The following is a 22444-nucleotide window of genomic DNA, read 5'->3' as shown; positions in this document are numbered from 1 at the left end:
AGCCCCCCCAACAGAGACAGTCTAAAGCCCCCCAACAGAGACAGTCTAAAGCCCCCCCAAACAGAGACAGTCTTAAAGCCCCCCCAACAGAGACGGTCTAAAGCCCCCCCCAACAGAGACGGTCTAAATCCCCCCCCCCAACAGAGACGGTTTAACCCCGAGACGTTTAAACCCCCCTCCCCAGAGACGTCTAAAGCCCCCCCACCAGAGCCGGATCTACCACACCCCGTGACCTCAAGGACAGTCTACCCCACCCCGTCTTACCAGAGACGTTCTACCCCGCCCCGTCTTACCAGGACGGTCTTATCCCACCCCCAGCGGCCTTCACCCAGAGACTGTCTATCCCACCCCCAGCGGCCTCCACAGAGACTGTCTATCCCACCCCCAGCGGCCTCACCAGAGACTGTCTATCCCACCCCCAGCGCCTCACCAGAGACTGTCTATCCCACCCCAGCGGCCTCACCAGAGACTGTCTATCCCACCCCCAGCGGCTCACCAGAGACTTTCTATCCCACCCCCAGCGGCCTCACCAGAGGACTGTCTATCCCACCCCCAGCGGCCTCACCAGAGACTGTTCTATTCCCACCCCAGCGGCCTTCACCAGAGACGGGGGGGGGGTAGACCTTAACACCATGCATGCATTGTGCCGTTGCTGCTTCTCAGCAGTACTAACCTTCACTGTGGGTGTATTCACTATTTACTTTTTTTTCAAAATGTTTTGCTACGGTGTACACTAATGAACACGCTGTCTGATTCACCAGGCTGAAGACTCTGAAGAGGAGGGCGCAGAGCCCAGCTGGGAAAGACAGGAGGCCATGGTTAGGAAACTGCAGAGGAAGTTCTTTGACCAGGATAAGGAAGTGAGTGAGAGTGTCAGCCACACAGAAATCCTGTCTACAAAGTAGGTAGCAAGCCCATAGTAAGTTAGAGCTAACTGGCTAGCTAGTACTGTTAGCTAGTCATATAGCCACAAAGAATTGTAGCTATCCATGAAGAATTGACATCTACCTTGGGTAACATTGGCTTTAGATAATTTTTTACCTGTTATTCTATCTGGTTAGGTACATTATTAAGATGCACATGTAGCTAGCTGTGTTAGCATGAAGTAAAATGTTTGCTTTGTGTATATCTTGTTTGGTCTATATTGCTGCCATTGTCCTGGCTGGAAGAAGGGTCAGTGAATGGGGAGGTGCAGAGTGAGGTATTACAGTAGGGGGAGTGCCAGTGTTTTATGCGTTCTCCACACTCGTCCTCACAGGAACGTACTCAATAGAAGGTCATCTAAGAATGTACTTGGAGCACGAGTGTTGATCACGGTAGTATTCATATAGAGAAACGCTCCAATGTGTCTGATGTATTTGATACCATTCCACCTATTCTGCTCCAGCCTTTACCATAAGCCCGTCTTCCTAATTAAGGTGCCACCAACCTGTGATGTAATTCTATAGTCAGCTGTTGCCACAGCAACCACACACACCTCGAGAGTCATGATCATAACACACCAGGTGGTGTGAGAATCTTTCTTAGACTCACTTTAAACTTCCAGGAATAGGCAATTTTTAAAGTGTTGGTCTGACGGTGGCCTCTGTCGTCATCATCCTCCTCCCTCGCTTGCGGAAACAATAGAGAAGCAATAAAGAACAAAAGAGGAAAGAGTCGTTTTTCCATTTAAGTAAATCGGGTGATTTTTAGAAAAGGTGACTGGAGTGTGACAATTGATCTCTTCTACCCTGTCTGTCACATCCTACAGGAACTCAGGGCTGTGCTCCAGGAACATGAGTGGAACGTGGCCGACGCCTTGGAGGCGCTTCGCATGTTCTCTGACCCAGGTGATCATGTGACTGTCCTCATCCAGTTGAAACATCACTGATAGTGTTGCTAGTCATGTGACTGTTTCACCTATTCTTACCATCTAGTGTGTTTATTACTACTGTACTCGTTATATTTATCAACGTGCCCTTTTTACTGATTTCTTCTACTGAAGAGGAATACTCCAGCTCCCCTGAAGTCAAGCAAAAGGAACCCAAAGCCAAGAGCGACACCAAGAGTGACGCCAAGCCGAGCAGAGAGTCCAAGGACGGCATGGAGGAAGCCAAGCCAAGCAAAGCTTCCTCTCTAAAATGGATGTTCAAGAAATTTGCCCCTGAATCTAAACCTRCCTCCTCCTCTTCAAATTCGCCGAGCCTGAAGATGTCCAACGGGACCAGCATGGCTAAAATGGAGGCAGTGGAGAGGAAGAGGAAGGCTCACACCTCTGACGAGAGGGCCAGCAGCTCGGAGGACGAGGAGACGGCCAGCAGCGAGTTTGAGGACGAGGACCTGGACTCGGGGGCGGAAGACATGGGCACATCCAAGCTCCAAGGCCAGATCCTGCTCTTCTTCCAAGAGGCCTCGCTGGACGAGCTGTCCCTCATCGCCGGCTGTTCGGTGAAGAAGGCCAAGAAGATCGTGGAGCTGCGGCCKTTTGCTTTATGGAGCAACCTGGTAAGAGATTGCACACCACCTCTCCTATCTGCATGCTCTTGTGTCACTGAGCCTCAATGCTCCCTCCAACTAAGGCCCTGCAGTTCTGTCCTCAGTGGCATTTTCTTCCATTTGTGTGTCTTGTTCTTTTTGCCTTGTACACTGATTTTGGTTATAGGTGAAGGTGTGTTCTACTCAGTCTACGACTCGTGGCCTGGCCTCCTTAGCCATGTTAGGTTTCTACTCTCTCTCTGAGCCAATGGCCTACTATGACAAACCATGTGACTAGTTGTGGAATGATGGAAACCCCAGCTCATTGGCTGCTGCCAATGTCACTCATGCTAGCAGCAGAGAAATATAGGCTAGCAGTGTTTTCCACTAGCATCAGCTATACACACACTTTCACCTGGGTACTTTTTCCACTTAAATATAAACGGCTACTTTTTTACAATTTACTAGTCAGAAAAACAGTCAGCCAAGCCCTCTCCCCCTAGAATGAACAATAGGCATCTTCTAGCGATTTATTCATAGGACAGGCGCCTGTTAGTCACAAAGTGAGCGACGACAGGGAAACACTGCTGTAAACTAAAGATCTTGTTTGTATTTTCGATATGAGGGGGGGGTGTTCCAAATCTCTATCACAAGTCAGTTCAGAACAAAGTCTTATTTACAATGATGGCCAAACCTGGATGACGCTGGGCCAATTGTGCGCCACTCTATGGGACTCCCAATCATGGCTTGATGTGATACAGCCTGGATTTGAACCAGGGACTGTAATGTGACACCTCTTGCRCTGAAATGCAGTGCCTGAGACAACTGCGCCACTCGGGAGCCCAAATTGTCTAGACTTGAAATCTAAAGATTAGCTGGCTACTCACTAGCACGTGGGGGTGGGGTGCTTGCTTTAGAGATTGTTTGAGTCCTGTATTCATTTTCTATAATGCCTGCCACGAGGTTGGTTATTCGTTTTCATTGAATATTAAAACATACAATCTACCTGCAGTGAAGCTGCTCAACATTTACATTCCGTTCAGTCACCTAGCAGACACTCCCATCCAGAGAGACCCACAGGAGCAACCAGGGTCAAGCTCCCCGCCCAAGGGCACGTCGACAGATCAGGACCGGGACCCGGACCAGCGACCTGTTGGAGTGCATGTGGAACTATTTATGTGTGTGTGTGTAGCTGTGCGGCGTCAGCCTCAGGCCAACAGGCATACAGGCATTCGCTGTAATAATGTTGTCCCTCAGTGTCATTCAATCTTTTTGGGGGGTTTATTTAGACTTTTTTTCCCTTTCTTTTTCCTTTGACCGTCATTCTATCCCCCGCCCAGCATCTCCACTCCCACTTGTCTCCAGTTCCACATCCCAACCCTCAGCTTCCCTCAGCCCATCCCACCTATCGCTGCTGGCCATCCTCTTCGGATTTCTACGTGCCATATATCTTTCTACTATGCTGTGATGTTTAACATACAATTTGAATATATCGAATAGAATCCACAGATTGCAAGTTGAAGATAAATACTTCTACTAAGAGTATTAGAATATTAGTAATTGACTAACCAGGTCTCTCCAGATATCCCAACAATTCTATTTCTAGGGTCAACTTTGGATTCATGTTATGCTTTCTCAGCCATTCCTGAACCTGATACCAGAAACAGGCTACCTGAGTGCAATACCAGAACAAATGGTCATGATTCTGTATCCTCACAACTAAATCTGCAGAGATACAATGATTGTATGCCCCAAATAGTCAACATTTTGTTTGTGGCAAGAATTCTGTACAATTTTAGCTGAAAAGCACGAAGTCTTGTGTCGTTTTACATATCAATTCATACACCCTTTGCAATGAAATCGATACATAAAAACAATCTGTATGGCACAGTTGTCAACATCCTGGTCCTCAAATGAAACTGAACGTTGGTCATTATCAGTGGATGTGCATTGTGTACGGTTTTGGTTACATTGTAACAAAAATGGCCTTTTAGTACCTAATGAATATCATTACATGGACAGAAGGGGAACCTGTCAGTACTTCAAACCGTGAGATGCTCTATGAATAAAGGCCCTGACGTCTGTGATGGTATCCGGCGTGGGCGTGACACTAGGCAGGATGTAGATAAACAGAGTAGCATTAGCTTGTGAGTGGAGTCAGTATAAATGTGTGTGAGTGATCAGATGGAGTGAGTATGTAGGGCCCTGTGTGTGTGTAGAGATGGTGCAAATGTTAAAATAAAAGGTCAGTGAACATACAAGGTGAACTCGGTCTGTGCAGCCATTTTGTTAGCTAGTTATCAGTCATATTGCTTGGGGATAAAAGCTGTTCAAGACCCTGTTGGTGTCAGACTTGATGCACCGGCACCTCTTGCTGTGTGGCAGCAGAGAAAATAGTCTATGGCTTGGGTGGTTGGGGTCTTTAACGCCTGATCTAGAGGTCCTGGATGGCAGGGAGCTCGGCCCCAGTAATGTACTGGGCATGTCCACACAACCCTTTGTAGTGCCGTGCGATCGAGAGCGGTGCTATTGCCATACCAAGCGGTGACGCAGCCAGTCAATATGCTCTCAATGGTACACCTGTAGATCCAGAGTCCTAAGCTTGGTGAGGGGATAATGGTGTTGAACTCTGAGCTGTAGTCAATGAACAGCATTCTCAGTTGTTCCTCTTATTTAGGTGGATAGGGGCAGTGTGGAGAGCAATTGAGATTGTGTAATCTATGGATCTGTTGGGGCGGTATGCAAATTGGAATGGGTCTGGGATGGTGGAATTAATGTGTGCCATAACCAGATTATCAAAGCACTTCATGATTACAGATGTGAGTGCTACAGGGCGGTAGTCATTGAGTCATGAAGCCTTAGAGTTCTTGGGAACAGAAATGATGGTGGTCAGTTTAAAACATGTGGGGAATACAGACTGGGACAAGGAGAGGTTGAAAATTACAGTGAATATATCTGTGAGCTTTTCTGCGCATGCTCTGAGAATGTGCATGGATTACCGTCGGGGCCCGCCTCAGAGAGCGAGCTCACCCAATCCTCTGGGTCGGTGACAGCTCTCATACCCGCCTTGATGTTTTTGTTTTCAATGYGTGCATCAAATGCATTGAGTTTGTCTGGTAGAGAGGCATCGTTGGGCAGATYACGGCTGGGTCTTCCTTTGTAATCTATAATAGACTGTAGCCCCCGCTACATGCGGAGGGCGTTGGAGCCTATGTAGTATGATTCCACCTTATTCCTATATTGTCCCTTTTCTCGTTTGATGACTGTGGAGGTCATAGTGGTTGTTCTTGTACTTATTCCTGTCCTCAGCCGTAGCCTCAGGGTTGTGTGTGGTAGCCCTGTGTGTGGTAGCCCTGTGTGTGGTAGCTCTGTTCTTTAGTTTAGCGCCAAACTCTGTTAATCCAGGGCTTTTGATTGGGGAAGATGCGAACCCTCACCATGGGCACAACGCCGCCGATGCATTTTCTAATGAAGCCGGTGGTGGTTTGCTCGTCGACGTTATCTGCGGAGCCTCAAAACATTCCAATCAGCGCTAGCAAAGAAGTCCAGAAGCATACCCTCTGATTCTGGTGACCATTTCTCAACGGAGCGAATCACGGGTACTTCCTGTTTCGGCTTCCGCTTCTAAACAGGAAGGGTCATTGGACATGCAAGGTTGTCACTCCCACACAGCTCTAAGCAGGATCATTGGATATGCAGGTGTGAATTGAAGAGCCACAAGGCACTTTAAACCTGAACCGGCTCCACCACCAGCTGAAAGATGTTATCTGAATGTGGTGTGAATTCAGCTGGCCCACTGTATGGTAGTCCTCAACGACCATGACATAGCCTCATCTTTAATTCACGGCTTGGGCTTCGTTGTGCAACCATACAATTGCATAACTGATATCACGTCAAATGAAAAAGATGAGGCATTATGACCGGTTGGTGACACACTTTTTTAAATGCGTGTGTTCATTTTTAGAAGGAGCTGTTCCACAAGGAGAAAGGCCTGTCTTTGACGCTGCTGCTGGGCTGTAGGGTGGTGCTGAAGGAGCGAGCCGTGGTCCGGGGCCTCATGTCCAAGTGCCAGAACATCTCGGGCAAGATGTTGAAGGGAGTCAACCAGGTCATCGACAAGAGCGTGGGCTCCGTGACCCAGCCCTCCATCCTCAACAGAAAGTAAGTGAAATGTCCAGAGGTGCCGTTCGGCAGGACACAACGTTTTGGAACCGTTCAGGTAGAAATATGTTATATTAGAACAAATATGCCTCTCTGCAAGGAGTAATGGCATTTCTATCTGAAACGTTCAACGTTTGCCTACTAAACATAGATTACATCTAATCTGCTGTAGTCATTTTATATTCCGATTGGGGAAATAAAAGGTATTGAAGGACCGCCCAATAGACCCTTTATTAAGAGAAAAAATCCTCACGGGTAACAAACATAAAAATCCCAAATGCTAAGTGAATGCCATTGTAATTCATTCATCCATTTACCATGGCATAATGGATGTATTCTGAAAAGTTATCTCCACATATGCTATGACTTATTCTCTAGAAATAATAAAGGAATAAACCTTTTTGACCCCATTAAACAAATGATGTATCGCATCATAGATAAATGTTATGCTACACGGCTGTCAGATACTGGATGTCTCGTTTTTTCCTCTAAATATATTGTATTGTGATTGGTTTGTCTCTAAATGTCTTACATCGTGATTGGTTGCCATGCAGGTTACAATTGAAACCCTACCAGTTGATTGGGCTGAAGTGGCTTCTCCTGCTGCACCAACACAAGCTGAGTGGAATCCTGGCTGATGAGATGGTGAGCTGACTACCCAATACAGATGCACGCTGTTTCCCAAATGCCACCCTATTCTCTCTCTAGTGTACTATTGGCCAGGGCCCATAGCGAATAGGGTGCCATTTGAGACTTTGCCACATACTATGGTGTTTAATTATGTGGATTACCCCTCCCTGTATTGTAGAACTGTTACCAACCGAAAACAGACAATGGCAAGTATAAAATGGCTGTGAAGGCCGTCCTGCTGCTTTCCTGTCGACCTAACTTCCACTCGCAGTCCCTTCAGTTTCTCTTAAGTCCCGTCAGTTTGGCTGCTCAGCCTACCTTCGCTATCCCTCTTTCATCATAGCACTGCCATTCCTAACCAATCAGAGCGCCTGAAAATGCTCATCTGGACACTGCACCCGCTCAGCTCCGGTCAGAGCGTTATGATCATCCGAAGGGAGAAGACGCATGTTTTTACTGTCAACACTAACAGGAATGTCTGAATGTTGTGCGTGCATCAAAATGGAAGTTGCAAGAGGGTTTTATGTGGGTTTTCACATGCTGGGTAGTAATAGATAATTACCACTAATTACTAAATGTTACGTTGATACGTTTCAGCCATATGTGTTCTACTGTATGGCTGTTACTATTCATTAATTACTTCATGTTACGTTGATACGTTTCAGCCATATGTTTCTTACTGTATGGCTGTACGTATTCATTCTTACCACAGTTACGTTGAACGTTTCACCATATGGTTCTACTGTATGGCTGTACTATTCAATAATTACCACTAATTACTTCATGTTACGTTAATACGTTTCAGCCATATGTGTTCTACTGTATGGCTGTTACTATCATAATTACCACATGTTATGTTAATACGTTTCAGCCAATGTGTTACTGTATGGCTGTTACTATTCATTAATATTACCACATTTAGTTAATACGTTTCACCATATGTGGTCTACTGATGTGTTCTATTCATAATTACACATGCTACGTTGATACGTTTTCAATATGTTTCTACTGTATGGCTGTTACTATTCATTAATTACCACATGTTACGTTGATACGTTTCAGCCATATGTGTTCTACTGTATGGCTGTTACTATTCTTTAATGTTAGAGTTGCCAATACTACTTGATGGATTGTTTATCCTATGTAGTAATATTCCGTACTGCCAGAAGTGTTATTGCATTGGTTGCACAAGTACTTGTGCAGAAGTGGTTTAATTGTCGTATTGATAAACACAGTGTTTTGTCTGCTCACGCTTCCACAGCGTTTTCCATAGCGGCCTTTTATTAAGGGGTTTTATTGTGCTGCCATGAGCGAGCTTCTAGCGTCATCCCAGACAGTTCTTGGAGATCGCTCATGTCCAGAGTCATTTACGACTCAGCAGGGCACATCTGATCTCAAGGTCTCAACCTGGAAACATTCTCACCAGGCTGGAGCGAGATGGTGCCATAAATCTTGACCCTTTTTCAATCCAAGTAATTAGTTTCTCTCTCTCGCTCCAAGAGGTGAATGTATATGTCTATATTGATGCTGTGTTTATAACCCATTATAGACAGGTTATACGGGTAATGACATTTGCCCCTTAATGTACATATATTGCATAGTTATAACCCTTAACTAATATTGTTTACATGTGTTCGTATCTTTGTCTTCTACAACCACAACAATAAGATTCCAAGTCATTTGGATTACCAGAATCATATAAACATCCTCAAATGGAAACGTGTAATGGTGACTGTCAAGAGTACAGTGATGTTCTAACCGGACAGTACTATAGTGGGCAGAACCAAACCAATCAGTTATAAGTATACAGCGGGTGAGGGCATTCACAGCTGACCGCTCAGACGGATGAGGGCATACCAGCCAATCGTTTTTACGTGGCCCTTCTAGACGGATTTAGCGACCAACGTTTTTTACAAAGGCTCTAGATAAGTGAGTGTTTGACTAATGGTGTGGGTGGAGCAACGGCAGGTGAATACACAGAGAGAACTAAAGGAATGGGTGGGACATATCTGTTATTTTAACATTTTAAAAGGAAAGGCTGTGTCTTGTTTGGTTGAAATACTGTTAGGTTGCCAGTGGTGTCTTGTTTGGTTGAATTTACTGTAGGTTGCCAGTGGTGTCTTGTTTGGTTGAAATACTGTTAGGTTGCCAGTGGTGTCTTGTTTGGTTGAAATACTGTTAGGTTGCCAGGAGGTGATTCCAAGTCCTGACAAGAGACCTGGGGCTCCGTGATGCTGTTTTTAAATCATACTTGTTTTGAAGAGCAGATATTGATCTCTATTTTCTCTCTTGCTTGCTCTCTTTCTCGCTCTCTTTCTCTCGCTCTCTTTCTTTTTCTCCATCTCTCTTTTTACTCTCTTGGTCGTCTACTCGACAGGGTTTGGGAAAGACCATCCAGGCCATAGCCTTCCTGGCCAGACTGTACCAGGATGGCATCAAAGGCCCCCACCTCATCACTGTGCCCGCCTCCACCCTGGGTAAGGGCTCTGCTCATGTCAATCCACTCACTTTATAACCAATTAAGTGTGTTTTATAACCACTTATAGAAAACATGACACGAACAAAGGAGTATTGTTTGATAATTTCACTTAAAATTGTCTGGCCTTTTAATAATATCTGTGTGGCATAATGTCAGGTTTTGTCTGAGTCAATTGTATTAAAGTGGTCTGAAATGTGTTCCCTTTGCTCCAGATAACTGGGTTCGGGAGCTAAAGCTGTGGTGCCCCAGACTCAAGGTGCTAGTCTATTACGGTGAGGCGTTTTGATTGGTTGATTTTATTTGTCAAATTATTGTATATATATTTTTTTTACATGACTGGCACAATAACATCTGACTTATTTTGGTTGCGGTCCCATCTCCTCCTTTTTATCTGTTCAGGTCCAGGATAAAGCGATCGGTTGTTAGCTTTTGAGTCTAAGTGGATGATGTGTAAACCGTTGACATATTATTACTAGAAAGGGCGTCCCCGTTGTAATCAATGAGGCCATATTGGATGGTAATTATATTTCTATGGCGTAAACACTGATGTGTTTTCAGGCTCTGTGGAGGACCGGCAGTACCTGCGACATGACATCCTTAATAATAAGTTGGACTTCAACGTCATCGTGTCCACGTGAGTCGTTCAACACACATGCTTGTTAGATATTACTGCACTGTCGGAGCTAGAAACACAAGCATTTCGCTACACCCGAATTAACATCTGCTAAACACATGTATGTGACCAATAACAKTTGATTTGACACATGCAGACATACAGTTGAAGTCGGAAGTTTCCATACACCTTAGCCAAATACATTTAAACTCAGTTTTTCACTGTTCCTGACATTTAATCCTAGTAAGAATTCCCTGTCTTATGTCAGTTAGGATCACCACTTTATTTTAAGAATGTGAAATGTCAGAATAATAGCAGAGTGATTTATTTCAGCTTTTATTTCTTTCATCACATTCCCAGTGGGTCAGAAGTTTACATACACTAAATTAGTATTTGGTAGCATTGCCTTTAAATGATTTAACTTGGGTCAAACGTTTTGGGTAGCCTTCCACAAGCTTCCCACAATAAGTTGGGTGAATTTTGTCCCATTACTCCTGACAAAGCTGGTGTAACTGAGTCAGGTTTGTAAGTCTCCTTGCTCTCACACACTTTTTCAGTTCTGCCCAAAAATGTTCTATAGGTTTGAGGTCAGGGCTTTGTGATGGCCACTCCAATACCTTGACTTTGTTGCCCTTAAGCCATTTTGCCACAACTTTGGAAGTATGCTTGGGGTCATTGTCCATTTGGAAGACCCATTTGCGACCAAGCTTTAACTTCCTGACTGATGTCTTGAGATGTTGCTTCAATATATCCACATAATTTTCCATCCTCATGATGCCATCTATTTTGTGAAGTGCACCAGTCCCTCCTGCAGCAAAGCACCCCCACAACATGATGCTGCCACCCCCGTGCTTCACGTTTGGGATGGTGTTCTTTGGCTTGCAAGCCTCCCCCTTTTCCTCCAAACATGACGATGGTCATTATGGCCAAACAGTTCTATTTTGTTTCATCAGACCGTAGTCTGGCTTTTTTTATGGCGGTTTTGGAGCAGTGGCTTCTTCCTTGCTGAGCGGCCTTTCAGGTTATGTCGATATAGGACTCATTTTACTGTGGATATAGATACTTTTGTACCTGTTTCCTCCAGCATCTTCAAGGTCCTTTGCGGTTGTTCTTAGATTTATTTGCACTTTCCGCACCAAAGTACGTTCATCTTTAGGAGACGGAACGCTTCTCCTTCCTGAGCGGTATAATGGCTGCGTGGTCCCATGGTGTTTATACTTGCGTACTATTGTTTGTACAGATGAACGTGGTACCTTCAGGCGTTTGGAAATTGCTCCCAATAATGAAGCAGACTTGTGGAGGTCTACAATTGTTTTTGAGGTCTTGGCTGATTTCTTTTAGATTTTCCCATGATGTCAAGCAAAGAGGCACTGAGTTTGAAGGTAGGCCTTGAAATACATCCACAGGTACACCTACAATTGACTCAAATGATTCAATTAGCCTATCAGAAGCTAAAAGCCATGACATCATTTCTTGGAATTTTCCAAGCTGTTAAAGGCAGAGTCAATTTAGTGTATGTAAACTTCTGACCACTGGAATTGTGATACAGTGAATTATAAGTGAAATAATCTGTCTGTAAACAATTGTTGGAAAAATTTACTTGTGTCATGCACAAAGTAGATGTCCTAACCGACTTGCCAAAACTATAGTTTGTAACAAGAAATTTGTGGAGTGGTTGAAAAACAAGTTTTAATGACTCCAACCTAAGTGTATGTAAACTTCCGACTTCAACTGTACACACCATAGACTTAGATAGACGACTCGTCCTTGTGTCTGTCCGATTATGGCGTCTGTGAATGTACGGATAGTGCAATGAGGCCATCTCCATTTTGAAGTAGTCCATTTTCTTCTACTACTTTTTATGAGTTGGTAAACAAACTGAAAGGGTGCACACTGCCACCTGGAGTGTGTTGTCTGAACAGGTATGAAGCCACGGTTGGAGATTTACTGCCACCTGCCGTTATGGAATGTTTGCGACAAGTATAAATCATTGGCTTATCCCTCCTGAGGACCTGGATGGGATTATGTGATCCTTCCTTAACCCATATGAAGTCCCACCCAGTTGACTACTTCAAAATGGTCAAAGTACTTAATGGCGCTGCCCTGCTTTCTTTAATGGCTTTTGGGAACTAGAGTTGTCTATGACAGCATGGCGTGCATGTGTCTGTCAGATAGGTTTCAGTCTGTCAGTGGAACCACAATAACCCCTAGTGCAGGGTTCCCCAACTGGAGGACTGCGGGCAGAATTTTGCCTGCGGTGGTTTATTTGGCCCCCCAAGTTTTCTGAGCAAAACATTTTTAATGTGTTTTATTATTTTATTTATTTTCAAACTAACTCAAGATCAGCATCTAGGGCCAAACTTTCACTTTACAGCTGTGCAGGGGTGCAGCTGACCCAAGATCAACGTCTAGGGCCAAACTTCACTCTACACCTTTACAGTCTATGCAGGGGTGCACTGACCCAAGATCAATGTCTAGGCCAACTTCAATCTACACCTTTACAGCTATGCAGGGGTGCACTGACCCAAGATCAATGTCTAGGGCCAACTTCACTCTACACCTTTACAGCTGTGCAGGGGTGTACTGACCCTAGATCAGCATCTAGGGCCAACTTCACTCTACACCTTTACAGCTATGCAGGGGTGCACTGACCCTAGATCAGCGTCTAGGGCCAACTTCTCTACACCTTTACAGCTGTGCAGGGGTGTACTGACCCTAGATCAGCGTCTAGGGCCAACTTCACTCTACACCTTTACAGCTTTGCAGGGGTGCACTGGCCCAAGATCAGCGTCTAGGGCAGGGGTAGGCAAACCTTTTGGCTCAAGCGCCACTTTCAGCTTTTGAAACCAAGTGAAGGGACACGTATTATATGTGTGACAAAACATATGAAGCCTTTTGTTCACGTTGACACACAAGTAGTAGTGTACATATGCTGCTAAGATTGCAGAACAACTATGTACTATCTCTACCCACAATCAGACTCAGACACAAAAAGTGCAAACTTTTGAAATATGAAAAAAACATGTTTATATGACTGGAAACAGCAGACATCTGATAAAGATCATCTGTTCCTGATGTACAATCTGAGTGACGCAAATAAGAGCAAAAATGCTAAGAATTTGAGTTCATATTGAATGGCCTGTTTATGGAATASTTCTTATTTCACTTCCACCCTAAAAAATAACATTGTAAACCGCATACACACAAAAACATTTGGCTTCATGTTGATATGTAGATGGTCTTTAACTCTGTATATTAAAGCAGATTACTGAACAGTTGTCAAATCATCTCAGCCCAAATAAAGTACTGAGCCATTGCAGTAATGTCAAATGAATGTCAAACAAGGCCAGTATCCAAGTGCATTGCTGGATAATTCTCACTGCAATAACCATCACCATAATCATTTTTTAAAAGACTGTTGAAAACAGGGAAAGAACCCTGGCCTACCCCACTCTTGGTGATTTCAGTCTTAATGTGAGCAATGGGTCTGTTCAGCTCTCTTGGAAAGGGCGTTGAATTCTGGTGTCATTTCTGAAGTAGAGATCCTCAGAACAGCTGACAAATGGTTTGTTAAATTTGACCTGTGATGGGATTTGTTGTAGTGGCCTTGCCCATGCATTAAATTACTGAGAAAAGTTTGTTCACACACACGACCCGAATAAAACCAGCATCCTCTGGGCGTGCTTTTTCATGTTTGGAAACTGTTTCATTCAGTGAGCCATAAAACGGGTATTTTGTGGTTGTGTTGTACTTCTCCTTCAAAGCACTGTCACACTGGATGTCCATGAGCTCTAGTTGTGTGTGTGGTGGGGGGGGGGGCGGCATGATACAACCTCCAGTTTAGTCTCAATCTTGCCAAATGTCTACTGTACAGTCGTGGCCAAAATTTTTGAATGACACACATATTAATTTTCACAAAGTCTGCTGCCTCAGTTTGTATGATGGCAATTTGCATATACTCCAGAATGTTATGAAGAGTGATCAGATGAATTGCAATTAATTGCAAAGTCCCTCTTTGCCTTGCAAATGAACTGAATCGCAAAAAAAACATTTCCACTGTATTTCAGCCCTGCCACAAAAGGACCAGCTGACATCATGTCAGTGATTCTCTCAACACAGGTGTGAGTGTTGATGAGGACAAGGCTGGATATCACTCTGTCATGCTGATTGAGTTCAAATAACAGACTGGAAGCTTCAAAAGGAGGGTGGTGCTTGGAATCATTGTTCTTCCTCTGTCAACCATGGTTACCTGCAAGGAAACACGTGCCGTCATCTTTCCTTTGCACAAAAAGGGCTTTACAGGCAAGGATATTGCTGCACCTAAATCAACCATTTATCGGATCATCAAGAACTTCAAGGAGAGCGGTTCAATTATTGTGAAGAAGGCTAAAGGGTGCCCAAGAAAGTCCAGCAAGCGCCAGGACCGTCTCCTAAAGTTGATTCAGCAGCGGGATCGGCGCACCACCAGTACAGAGCTTGTTCAGGAATGACAGCAGGCAGGTGCATCTGCACGCACAGTGAGGCGAAGACTTTTGGAAGATGGCCTGGTGTCAAGAATGGTAGCAAAGAAGCCACTTCTCTCCAGGAAAAACATCAGGGACAGACTGATATTCTGCAAAAGGTACAGGGATTGGACTGCTGAGGACTGGGGTAAAGTCATTTTCTCTGATGAATCCCCTTTCCGATTGTTTGGGGCATCTGGAAAAAAGCTTGTCCGGAGAAGATGAGGTGAGCGCTACCATCAGTCTTGTGTCATGCCAACAGTAAAGAATCCTGAGACCATTCATGTGTGGGGTTGCTTCTCAGCCCAGGGAGTGGGCTCACTCACAATTTTGCCTAAGAACACAGCCATGAATAAAGAATGGTACCAACACATCCCCCGAGAGCAACTTCTCCCAACCATCCAGGAACAGTTTGGTGACGAACAATGCCTTTTCCAGCATGATGGAGCACCTTGTCATAAGGCAAACGTGATAACTTAGTGGCTCGGGGAACAAAACATTGATATTTTGGGTCCATGGCCAGGAAACTCCCCAGACCTTAATCCCATTGAGAACTTGTGGTCAATCCTCAAGAGGCGGGTGGACAAACAAAAACCCACAAATTCTGACAAACTCCAAGCATTGATTATGCAAGAATGGGCTGCCATCAGTCAGGATGTGGCCCAGAAGTTAATTGCCAGCATGCCAGGGCGGATTGCAGAGGTCTTGAAAAAGAAGGGTCAACACTGCAAATATTGACTCTTTGCATCAACTTCATGTAATTGTCAATAAAAGCCTTTGACACTTATGAAATGCTTGTAATTATACTTCAGTATTCCATAGTAACATCTGACAAAAATATCTAAAGACACTGAAGCAGCAAACTTTGTGGATATTAATATTTGTGGATATTAATATTTGTCATTCTCAAAGCTTTTGTCCACGACTGTATGTCTGTGCAGCACTGCGATGTGGGCACATTCAGTGCGGCTGGTGTCAGAAAATCGGCGAGAGACCGGCTGCTCATTTGTCTGGAGAACAACATAAGTTTGGTCTTGAATGCGTTCACGTTAGAATACAGTCCATGCACAAAAACACCGTTCAGATGCCCCAATATGGCCACACCGAAAGCAAAAGTCGCTCAGCCAATCTGTCTTTCAACTCGTTGAAGTCGTCAAGGAACATACCCATCTCCCCTCTCAGTTCCCATACACGGCGAAATAATACTTTTCCTAGGCTTAGCCAGCGCACATTTGAATGGTACAACAAGTCCTGGTGCTCTGCCTTTGTGTCATTGAACAGCTGAATGAACTGACGATGGTTAAGTCCCCTTGACAAGTTTTACAACCACTTTGACATGATTTTCCAGCTTTAACACACTATATTACACAGGGCTTCCTGATGAATAATACAGTGAAGAAATATCAAATCCTCTCAGTTGGTGCTTTCTTCTTTTAGTTTGTCTTGTAATCTTTTTAGTAGGCCAATGTTTTTACCGGTTAGATTTGGTGATCCGTCTGACGTTTGTTCCACAGTAGATTCATTTTTTCCAAGCATTTTTTCCCTGTTAGCATGCTTCATTGAAAAATTTCGATTGAGATTATATTCCTTAAAAACGGCAACGCTTTCTTGGCATAGACATACCGCCTTGTGTCCAATATTAGTAAAGTATTTTGCTGTCCATTCTTCTTTAAACACACGACATTCAGAGTCCACTTCTCATTTTCGCAGAACTAATTTTTCACGTCAAAAGTCGTCAAGCAATGAAGTGGCAATGATGACTTGAGTGCATTCTGAATCAGACTGTAGGCCCAAATACAGAGAGCGCTGCCAGGCTACAGCGCCATCTATTCATTGTTTATCATGGAATGAGTTATTTTAGGGCAAAAATCGTAACTTAAATATAATAATTAATATTTAAATGTCTCACGGGACGGATTGAAGTGTCCGGCGAGCCGTACTTTGCCCCCCTCTTGGTCTAGGGCCAACTTCGCCCTACACCCTTAAAGCTGTGCAGGGGTGTTTTAATGGCCTAGGTGTCTGTCTGAACCAGAAAAGCACTTTGTTATGCATGGATGAATGATATTAAAAGAGCTTTACGTGCTGTGGCTGTCCCTTTATAGTGCACATATTTTGACMAGAGCCCTATGAGCTGTGGTGAAAAGTAGTGCACTATAAAGGGAAGAGGGTGCTATTTGGGATGGTTCCAGTRTACGAGTGCGCCATATGGAAAATGAAGGCACCGAGTCCACCCTTGGTACGTCTTCTCCAATCTTGTTAGCTGACATTAAGCCTCCACACACGATGAGTCAATTCGATAAGTACCAGGAATTCACTGGAACTTATAGGCCCTGGCATCTTGACTTTTCTTAGTGTGCGCGTGCGTGCTAGGGGTGTTAATGTTTTGAGAGAATCGCTAACTAAAAGTWGTTTTTTCCCCTGCTTTTTTCCCCACCAAAATGTAAATGATAAAATGCCTAACGCAGCAATGCTGTACAGTTAGTAGGAGATATCCATCGTCCAAATGATTTGCCACAGATATAAAGTGCTCAGCATGCCATCGTTGTTAACAGTTGGGAAAATGGCAGAGAATGGCAAGCAACCGCTGTGAAGTCCAATATGGCAGTACTTTGAGATGTTAAATGAGATGGTGGTGAAATGCTAACTTTGAGGTGGTAACTGAGGGACAGTAATGGTAGTACAGGTTCAATGCCTAGGTTCACCCAAACAGTTGCTGGCAGCAGCGCAGGCCCCCAACAACAAACATTACAAGACAGCTTCACACGAAAGCTGACAGTATCTGATGAATGTAAATAGAACGTCATTGCCCCCCCCTAGTCGTCATAGGCATGCGCTTGCATGCCTGTAGCCCTTCCACTTTGATGTAGGCCCTACATAGGGAATGAACGTTCAACTATAGATGCTGATGTCTGTCATTCCTCTCTGCAGATACAGCCTGGCCATCGGCAACGACAGCGACCGCAGTCTCTTCCGCAAGCTCAAACTGAAGTACGCAGTGTTTGACGAGGGCCACATGCTGAAGAACATGAAGACCCTCCGTTACCGCCACCTCATGGCCATCAATGTTAGTGTACCCAACACTACCTGGCTCTGTCTGACTCTGTGTACCCAGGCTGAGCACCGGTTGCTCCTAACTCTGTGTTTACCTCTCCCTTCCTGTGTTTACTCTTCCCTCCCTCCCTGTGTTTCTCTCCCCCTGACTACCTGTCTCTGTGTCAACCAGGTACTGGTTGCTCCTCCCGCCCTGCGTCCCTCTGCCTCCCTGACTACCTGTCTCTGTGTRTMCCCAGGCTGAGCACCGGTTGCTCCTGACTGGCACCCCTCTGCAGAACAACCTGCTGGAGTTGATGTCGCTGCTCAACTTCATCATGCCCTCCATGTTCTCCAGCAGCACCACGCAGATAGCCAAGATGTTCTCCATGGTAAGGTCAGGTTTAGGCTTGAAATATTTCGGTCACTTTCCCCAAATTCCCAGGGTTGGAAGATTTGAAGACAGTCGGAACATTCTCGTAATCTGGAGGGAATAAGCAGGAAATSTAGTATCCTCCAACCACGATTTACAGACAAACTGGGAGTTACCGGAATTTTGCAACACTAGTCAGGCTGGCAGAAGCTTGGATAGAGCGGATGGGGATTGGAGATCATAACTGGGTTTCAAACCAAGCTTGTACCACTCAGACCAGGGCCTGTCTTCACAAAGCGTTTGATTAGGAGTGCTGATCTAGGACCAGTTTTGCCCTTTTTAAATCGTAACAACTAACCCTTGATCAGTGCTCCTACTCGGAGACATTATCATGCCAAGACGAAAACCCGCCAACTTCATCTTTTTACCACCTTAACTTTATCTGAAAGGTACTTTTTATTTCCGCCAACTGAGGTAAATCATGATTGCGGTGTTATGTTTAAACGTCCCACCAGCGCCTCAGTATAAAATGTCTCCTTTCATCTTTGGCCCTCGTTAAATCATGAACATTCTTATCTGACATCAAACTCCTCAGTCACAATACATTTTAATGCATTTACTCTCTCCATTAAAATGGAGCTATTTTGGTCCTTGAGCTGTTCATGCTTGTCACAGTAATGCTTTGCCTTTTTAACCATTTAATGTTTTCTTCTAGACTTTTGACAGGTAAATATTTAAAAGGCCCTTATATTTAGCTTGAAAATGATGGGTAATATGCATGCAATTTTTGTAGTGTATCGGTCTTCAGCCAAAATAGCTGGTGGGGACTTTGAAAAGAGAGAGAGCGATGGTGTGATCACATTGGCTGGTGATGATACATTTACTTCAGTATTACACCTAATATTTATCCAAGGAATAATGCGCAATTATGCAAGCTGCTGCACTAGTCTTCTTCTCCTGGAGCCAGAAGCTATAGGTTACAGTATCTTGGACATTTATGTTGAGCATGTTTTACTACGATTATTCCTATTTAGATATCTGTCTGCTGCTACTATTAAAAAAACAGTTAGCTGGGATGTTTTGCAGCAAGCTATCAATGTGCATGATACTGTATCTGACAAAGCAGAGTGATGGTAGGAAACAAAGATGTAACATTGATGGGAGAAAAAAAACTTTTTCAAATGCTCCAACAGAGGTCATCCAGGTCAGATTTTACATGATTTAGAAACCTTACAATTTGCTGTTTTAAAATTGGAGCAGCAGGTAGCCGAGTGGTTAGAGCGTTGAGCCAGTAACCGAAAGGTTGCTAGATCGAGTCCCCGAGCTGACAAGGTAAAACCCTGTCGTTCTGCCCCTGAACAAGGCAGTTTAACACACTGTTCCCTAGTAGGCCGTCATTGTAAATAAGAATTTGTTCTTAACTGCTTAAAGGTTAAATACATTTTAAAGAAGGCACTTTTTTTTTGTTATGACAGGTTCCCATGACACTCAAGTTGATGGGGGAAAATATTATATTCCATTATTCTTACTATAAAATGTGTGTTGACTAATCAGCGGTACGTAAGTGTGTCGTAAATTTTGTTTGAACAAACTGTTGACTTAATTTGGTGCAGTCGTGTTTCCTCTAGACCAGGGTGTCCATGACTCGGTCCTTTTGTCTTATCGTTCTGAAGACCTGCCTAAAGGAATTCAGAATGTGTCTACAATGGATTTATTCAAATAGACGTACACCACTATTCCCACTCAGCATGTGGGGAGATATAAAAGGCTTAGAATGTGGGGGAGGGAATCATCCCCTTTCACAGGTAACATACCAACAATGCTGTCTAAATGAGGTATTTGTCGATACGGACCTTGGTCCCACTCCCCTCATGTTTAGTCAGGCTCGTACTGTAGGATGTGTTTTTGATGGTGTTTATTTTGTTCTGTGGTAGAAATCCTATGAGGAGCAGAGTTGTTTCGAGAGGGACCGCATCACCCAGGCTAAACTCATCATGAAGCCCTTCATCCTCAGACGAGTCAAGAGTGAGGTAAGGACTCAGTGACTGGTTAAACTTAGAAATGTTGGATGTTTCACAATGTCAAATGTTAAAGATATCTGTATGGGGCGGCAGGTAGCCTAGTGGTTAGAGCGTTGGGCCAGTAACCGAAAGGTTGCTGGATCGAATCCCTGAGCTGACAAGGTAAAAATCTGTTGTTCTGCCCCTGAACAAGGCATTTAACTGGTAGGCTGTCATTGTAAATAAGAATTTGTTCTTAACTGACTTGCCTAGTTAAATAAAGGTTCAATTTAAATGTGTCTGTGTGCGTGTCTCAGGTTCTTAAGCTGCTGCCAGCGAAGGAGGAGAAGTTGATATTCTGCCCAATGAGTGAGAAGCAGCAGCAGCTTTACCAGACCATGGTGGGCATGTTCAAGAAGTCTGCCGTCGGAGAGAGTACGTACTGCACTGAACTGTAGGGAGCTCTGGGAAGTTTCTCCTAGGTACAGATCTAGGATCAGTTTCCCCTCCCTATTCCTAACTCCAACCATTAGTGGGGAAAATGTCAAATTGACCCAAAGTCAGGATCTAGTGGCAGCTACTCCCTACTCTGTGTGTTACAGCAGTGCCTTGACAAAATGGTGCCTCGTAACTAGCACAGTGTGATGGCAGATGAGATAACGCGGTCGGCGTCTTACATCCTGTGTCCTCAATTTAACTAAACTGTTTCTCTCACTCACACACACATGGGTACCGTTGTTGCCAAAGCAACGCAATTATAGTACAGTAAAGCAATTGAATAGATCAGTTACATTAATTTATACATTTAATTCYGTTCAATTCAATAAATCTTTCACCCGCCCACTCGCTCTCATTCTTTCCACGTGTAGAGAGAGAGCTGTGCAACGTGATGATGCAGCTGAGGAAGATGGCCAACCACCCTCTGCTACACCGGCAGTACTACACCACAGAGAGACTGGAGGCCATGAGTGGCCTCATGCTCAAGGTTGTTGCTTCATTGGCCATTTTGTGTTTGTCTGTTCTGGTTTATTCAGTAAATAAGAGATACAAGTCCCTCTCCTACGTAACCCTGTTGTTACCACCCTTACCTGTTAAATCTGCTCTCTCTGTTTATATTCATCTCCTGGCGTCTCGCTCTCTTCTCTCTGTAATTGTTGTTTATGCCCCCCCCCCCCCCCTAGGAGCCGACCCATTTTGATGCGGACCCAGTGCTGATCCAAGAGGACATGGCTGTGATGTCTGAACTTTGAGCTCCACACGCTGTGCCCAGAAGTACTCGTCCCTGGACAAATACCCAGCTGGACAAAGACCTTGTACTGGACTCTGGGAAGTTTCAACCTGCTCCAGACACTCTTCGCCACGCTCAGACCCAAGGTAAATGAGAGGAAAGGGGGGAGGGAGGTGAGGACGAGGAAGAGGGTAAGGGCTAAATGTCATGGGGTCTCCACATCACTGAATGCAGTCCTGATCTGTGCCTTGCTGTGCTCTAATAAATACATGAGATTTCATAGCGCTTTTCAAAGACTTAACGTACGTCTCTGCAGGAGACGGGTAGTGCTCCTTAGTCAGTTCACCATGATGATGGACATCGTAGAGATTCTGCTCCAACACCTGGGCCACCGCTACATCCGACTGGACGGCTCCACGCCCATAGCAGAAAGGTGAGCTTCAGTTGTGTTCAACTCAATGGGCTTCCGTCCAACATTGTATGTAGTCTTTTGGCAGAGAGTGTACTGGAGCCAAGGTAATTCATCACAAAAAGCTTTTAACTGGCAGTGGCCACATATTCAGAGACCGATGTTAGTGTTGTAGTAGTGTATGTAGCGCCGGTACAGAAAAAGCAGAAAGCCGTTGTTCTCTCCCGGACCCACCTGTGTTTGGTGCAGGATCGTGCTGATTGACGACTACACACGGACCCGGAAATCTTTGTGTTCCTGCTGTCGACGCATGCGGGCGGCCTGGGTATCAACCTGACTCGGCCAACGTGGTCATCATGCATGACATCGACTACAACCCTTACAACGACAACAGGCTGAGGACCGTTGCCACAGACTAGGGAAACCAGGTGAAGAGACACGAACCGGAGCCTGGGTCAGGTGAGACAGACAGAAATGGGGACAGTGAGCAACAGGAGAGACAGGTGAGACAGACCCCTACTGACCCTAACACATAATGGCGGACGGACGGAGAGGGCTGGGCTAC

General features: G+C 44.7%; 1 protein-coding gene and 1 pseudogene across 1 annotated transcript in view; both read left to right on the top strand.

Moving 5' to 3' along the window:
• Nucleotides 1-21616, top strand: part of LOC111973821 (SWI/SNF-related matrix-associated actin-dependent regulator of chromatin subfamily A containing DEAD/H box 1A) — a 26657-nt gene extending 5041 nt beyond the window's left edge. Inside the window, exons 6-19 of the mRNA XM_024001237.2 lie at nucleotides 762-860; nucleotides 1751-1829; nucleotides 1985-2484; nucleotides 6419-6615; nucleotides 7170-7260; nucleotides 9623-9722; nucleotides 9937-9996; nucleotides 10283-10358; nucleotides 17768-17903; nucleotides 18130-18261; nucleotides 20177-20272; nucleotides 20560-20677; nucleotides 21112-21227; nucleotides 21424-21616. Coding sequence (XP_023857005.1) covers nucleotides 762-860; nucleotides 1751-1829; nucleotides 1985-2484; nucleotides 6419-6615; nucleotides 7170-7260; nucleotides 9623-9722; nucleotides 9937-9996; nucleotides 10283-10358; nucleotides 17768-17903; nucleotides 18130-18261; nucleotides 20177-20272; nucleotides 20560-20677; nucleotides 21112-21227; nucleotides 21424-21492 — 1869 coding nt within the window. The 3' untranslated portion in view covers nucleotides 21493-21616. The remainder of the gene's footprint in view (nucleotides 1-761; nucleotides 861-1750; nucleotides 1830-1984; nucleotides 2485-6418; nucleotides 6616-7169; nucleotides 7261-9622; nucleotides 9723-9936; nucleotides 9997-10282; nucleotides 10359-17767; nucleotides 17904-18129; nucleotides 18262-20176; nucleotides 20273-20559; nucleotides 20678-21111; nucleotides 21228-21423) is intronic.
• Nucleotides 21617-21620: 4 nt separating this feature from the next.
• Nucleotides 21621-22444, top strand: part of LOC139028765 (SWI/SNF-related matrix-associated actin-dependent regulator of chromatin subfamily A containing DEAD/H box 1A-like) — a 9183-nt pseudogene continuing 8359 nt past the window's right edge.

The sequence above is a fragment of the Salvelinus sp. IW2-2015 genome, linkage group LG15 (genome assembly GCF_002910315.2).
Source record: "Salvelinus sp. IW2-2015 linkage group LG15, ASM291031v2, whole genome shotgun sequence".
Taxonomy (NCBI): Eukaryota; Metazoa; Chordata; class Actinopteri; order Salmoniformes; family Salmonidae; genus Salvelinus; species Salvelinus sp. IW2-2015.
This window is presented reverse-complemented; position numbering and strand designations above follow the sequence as displayed.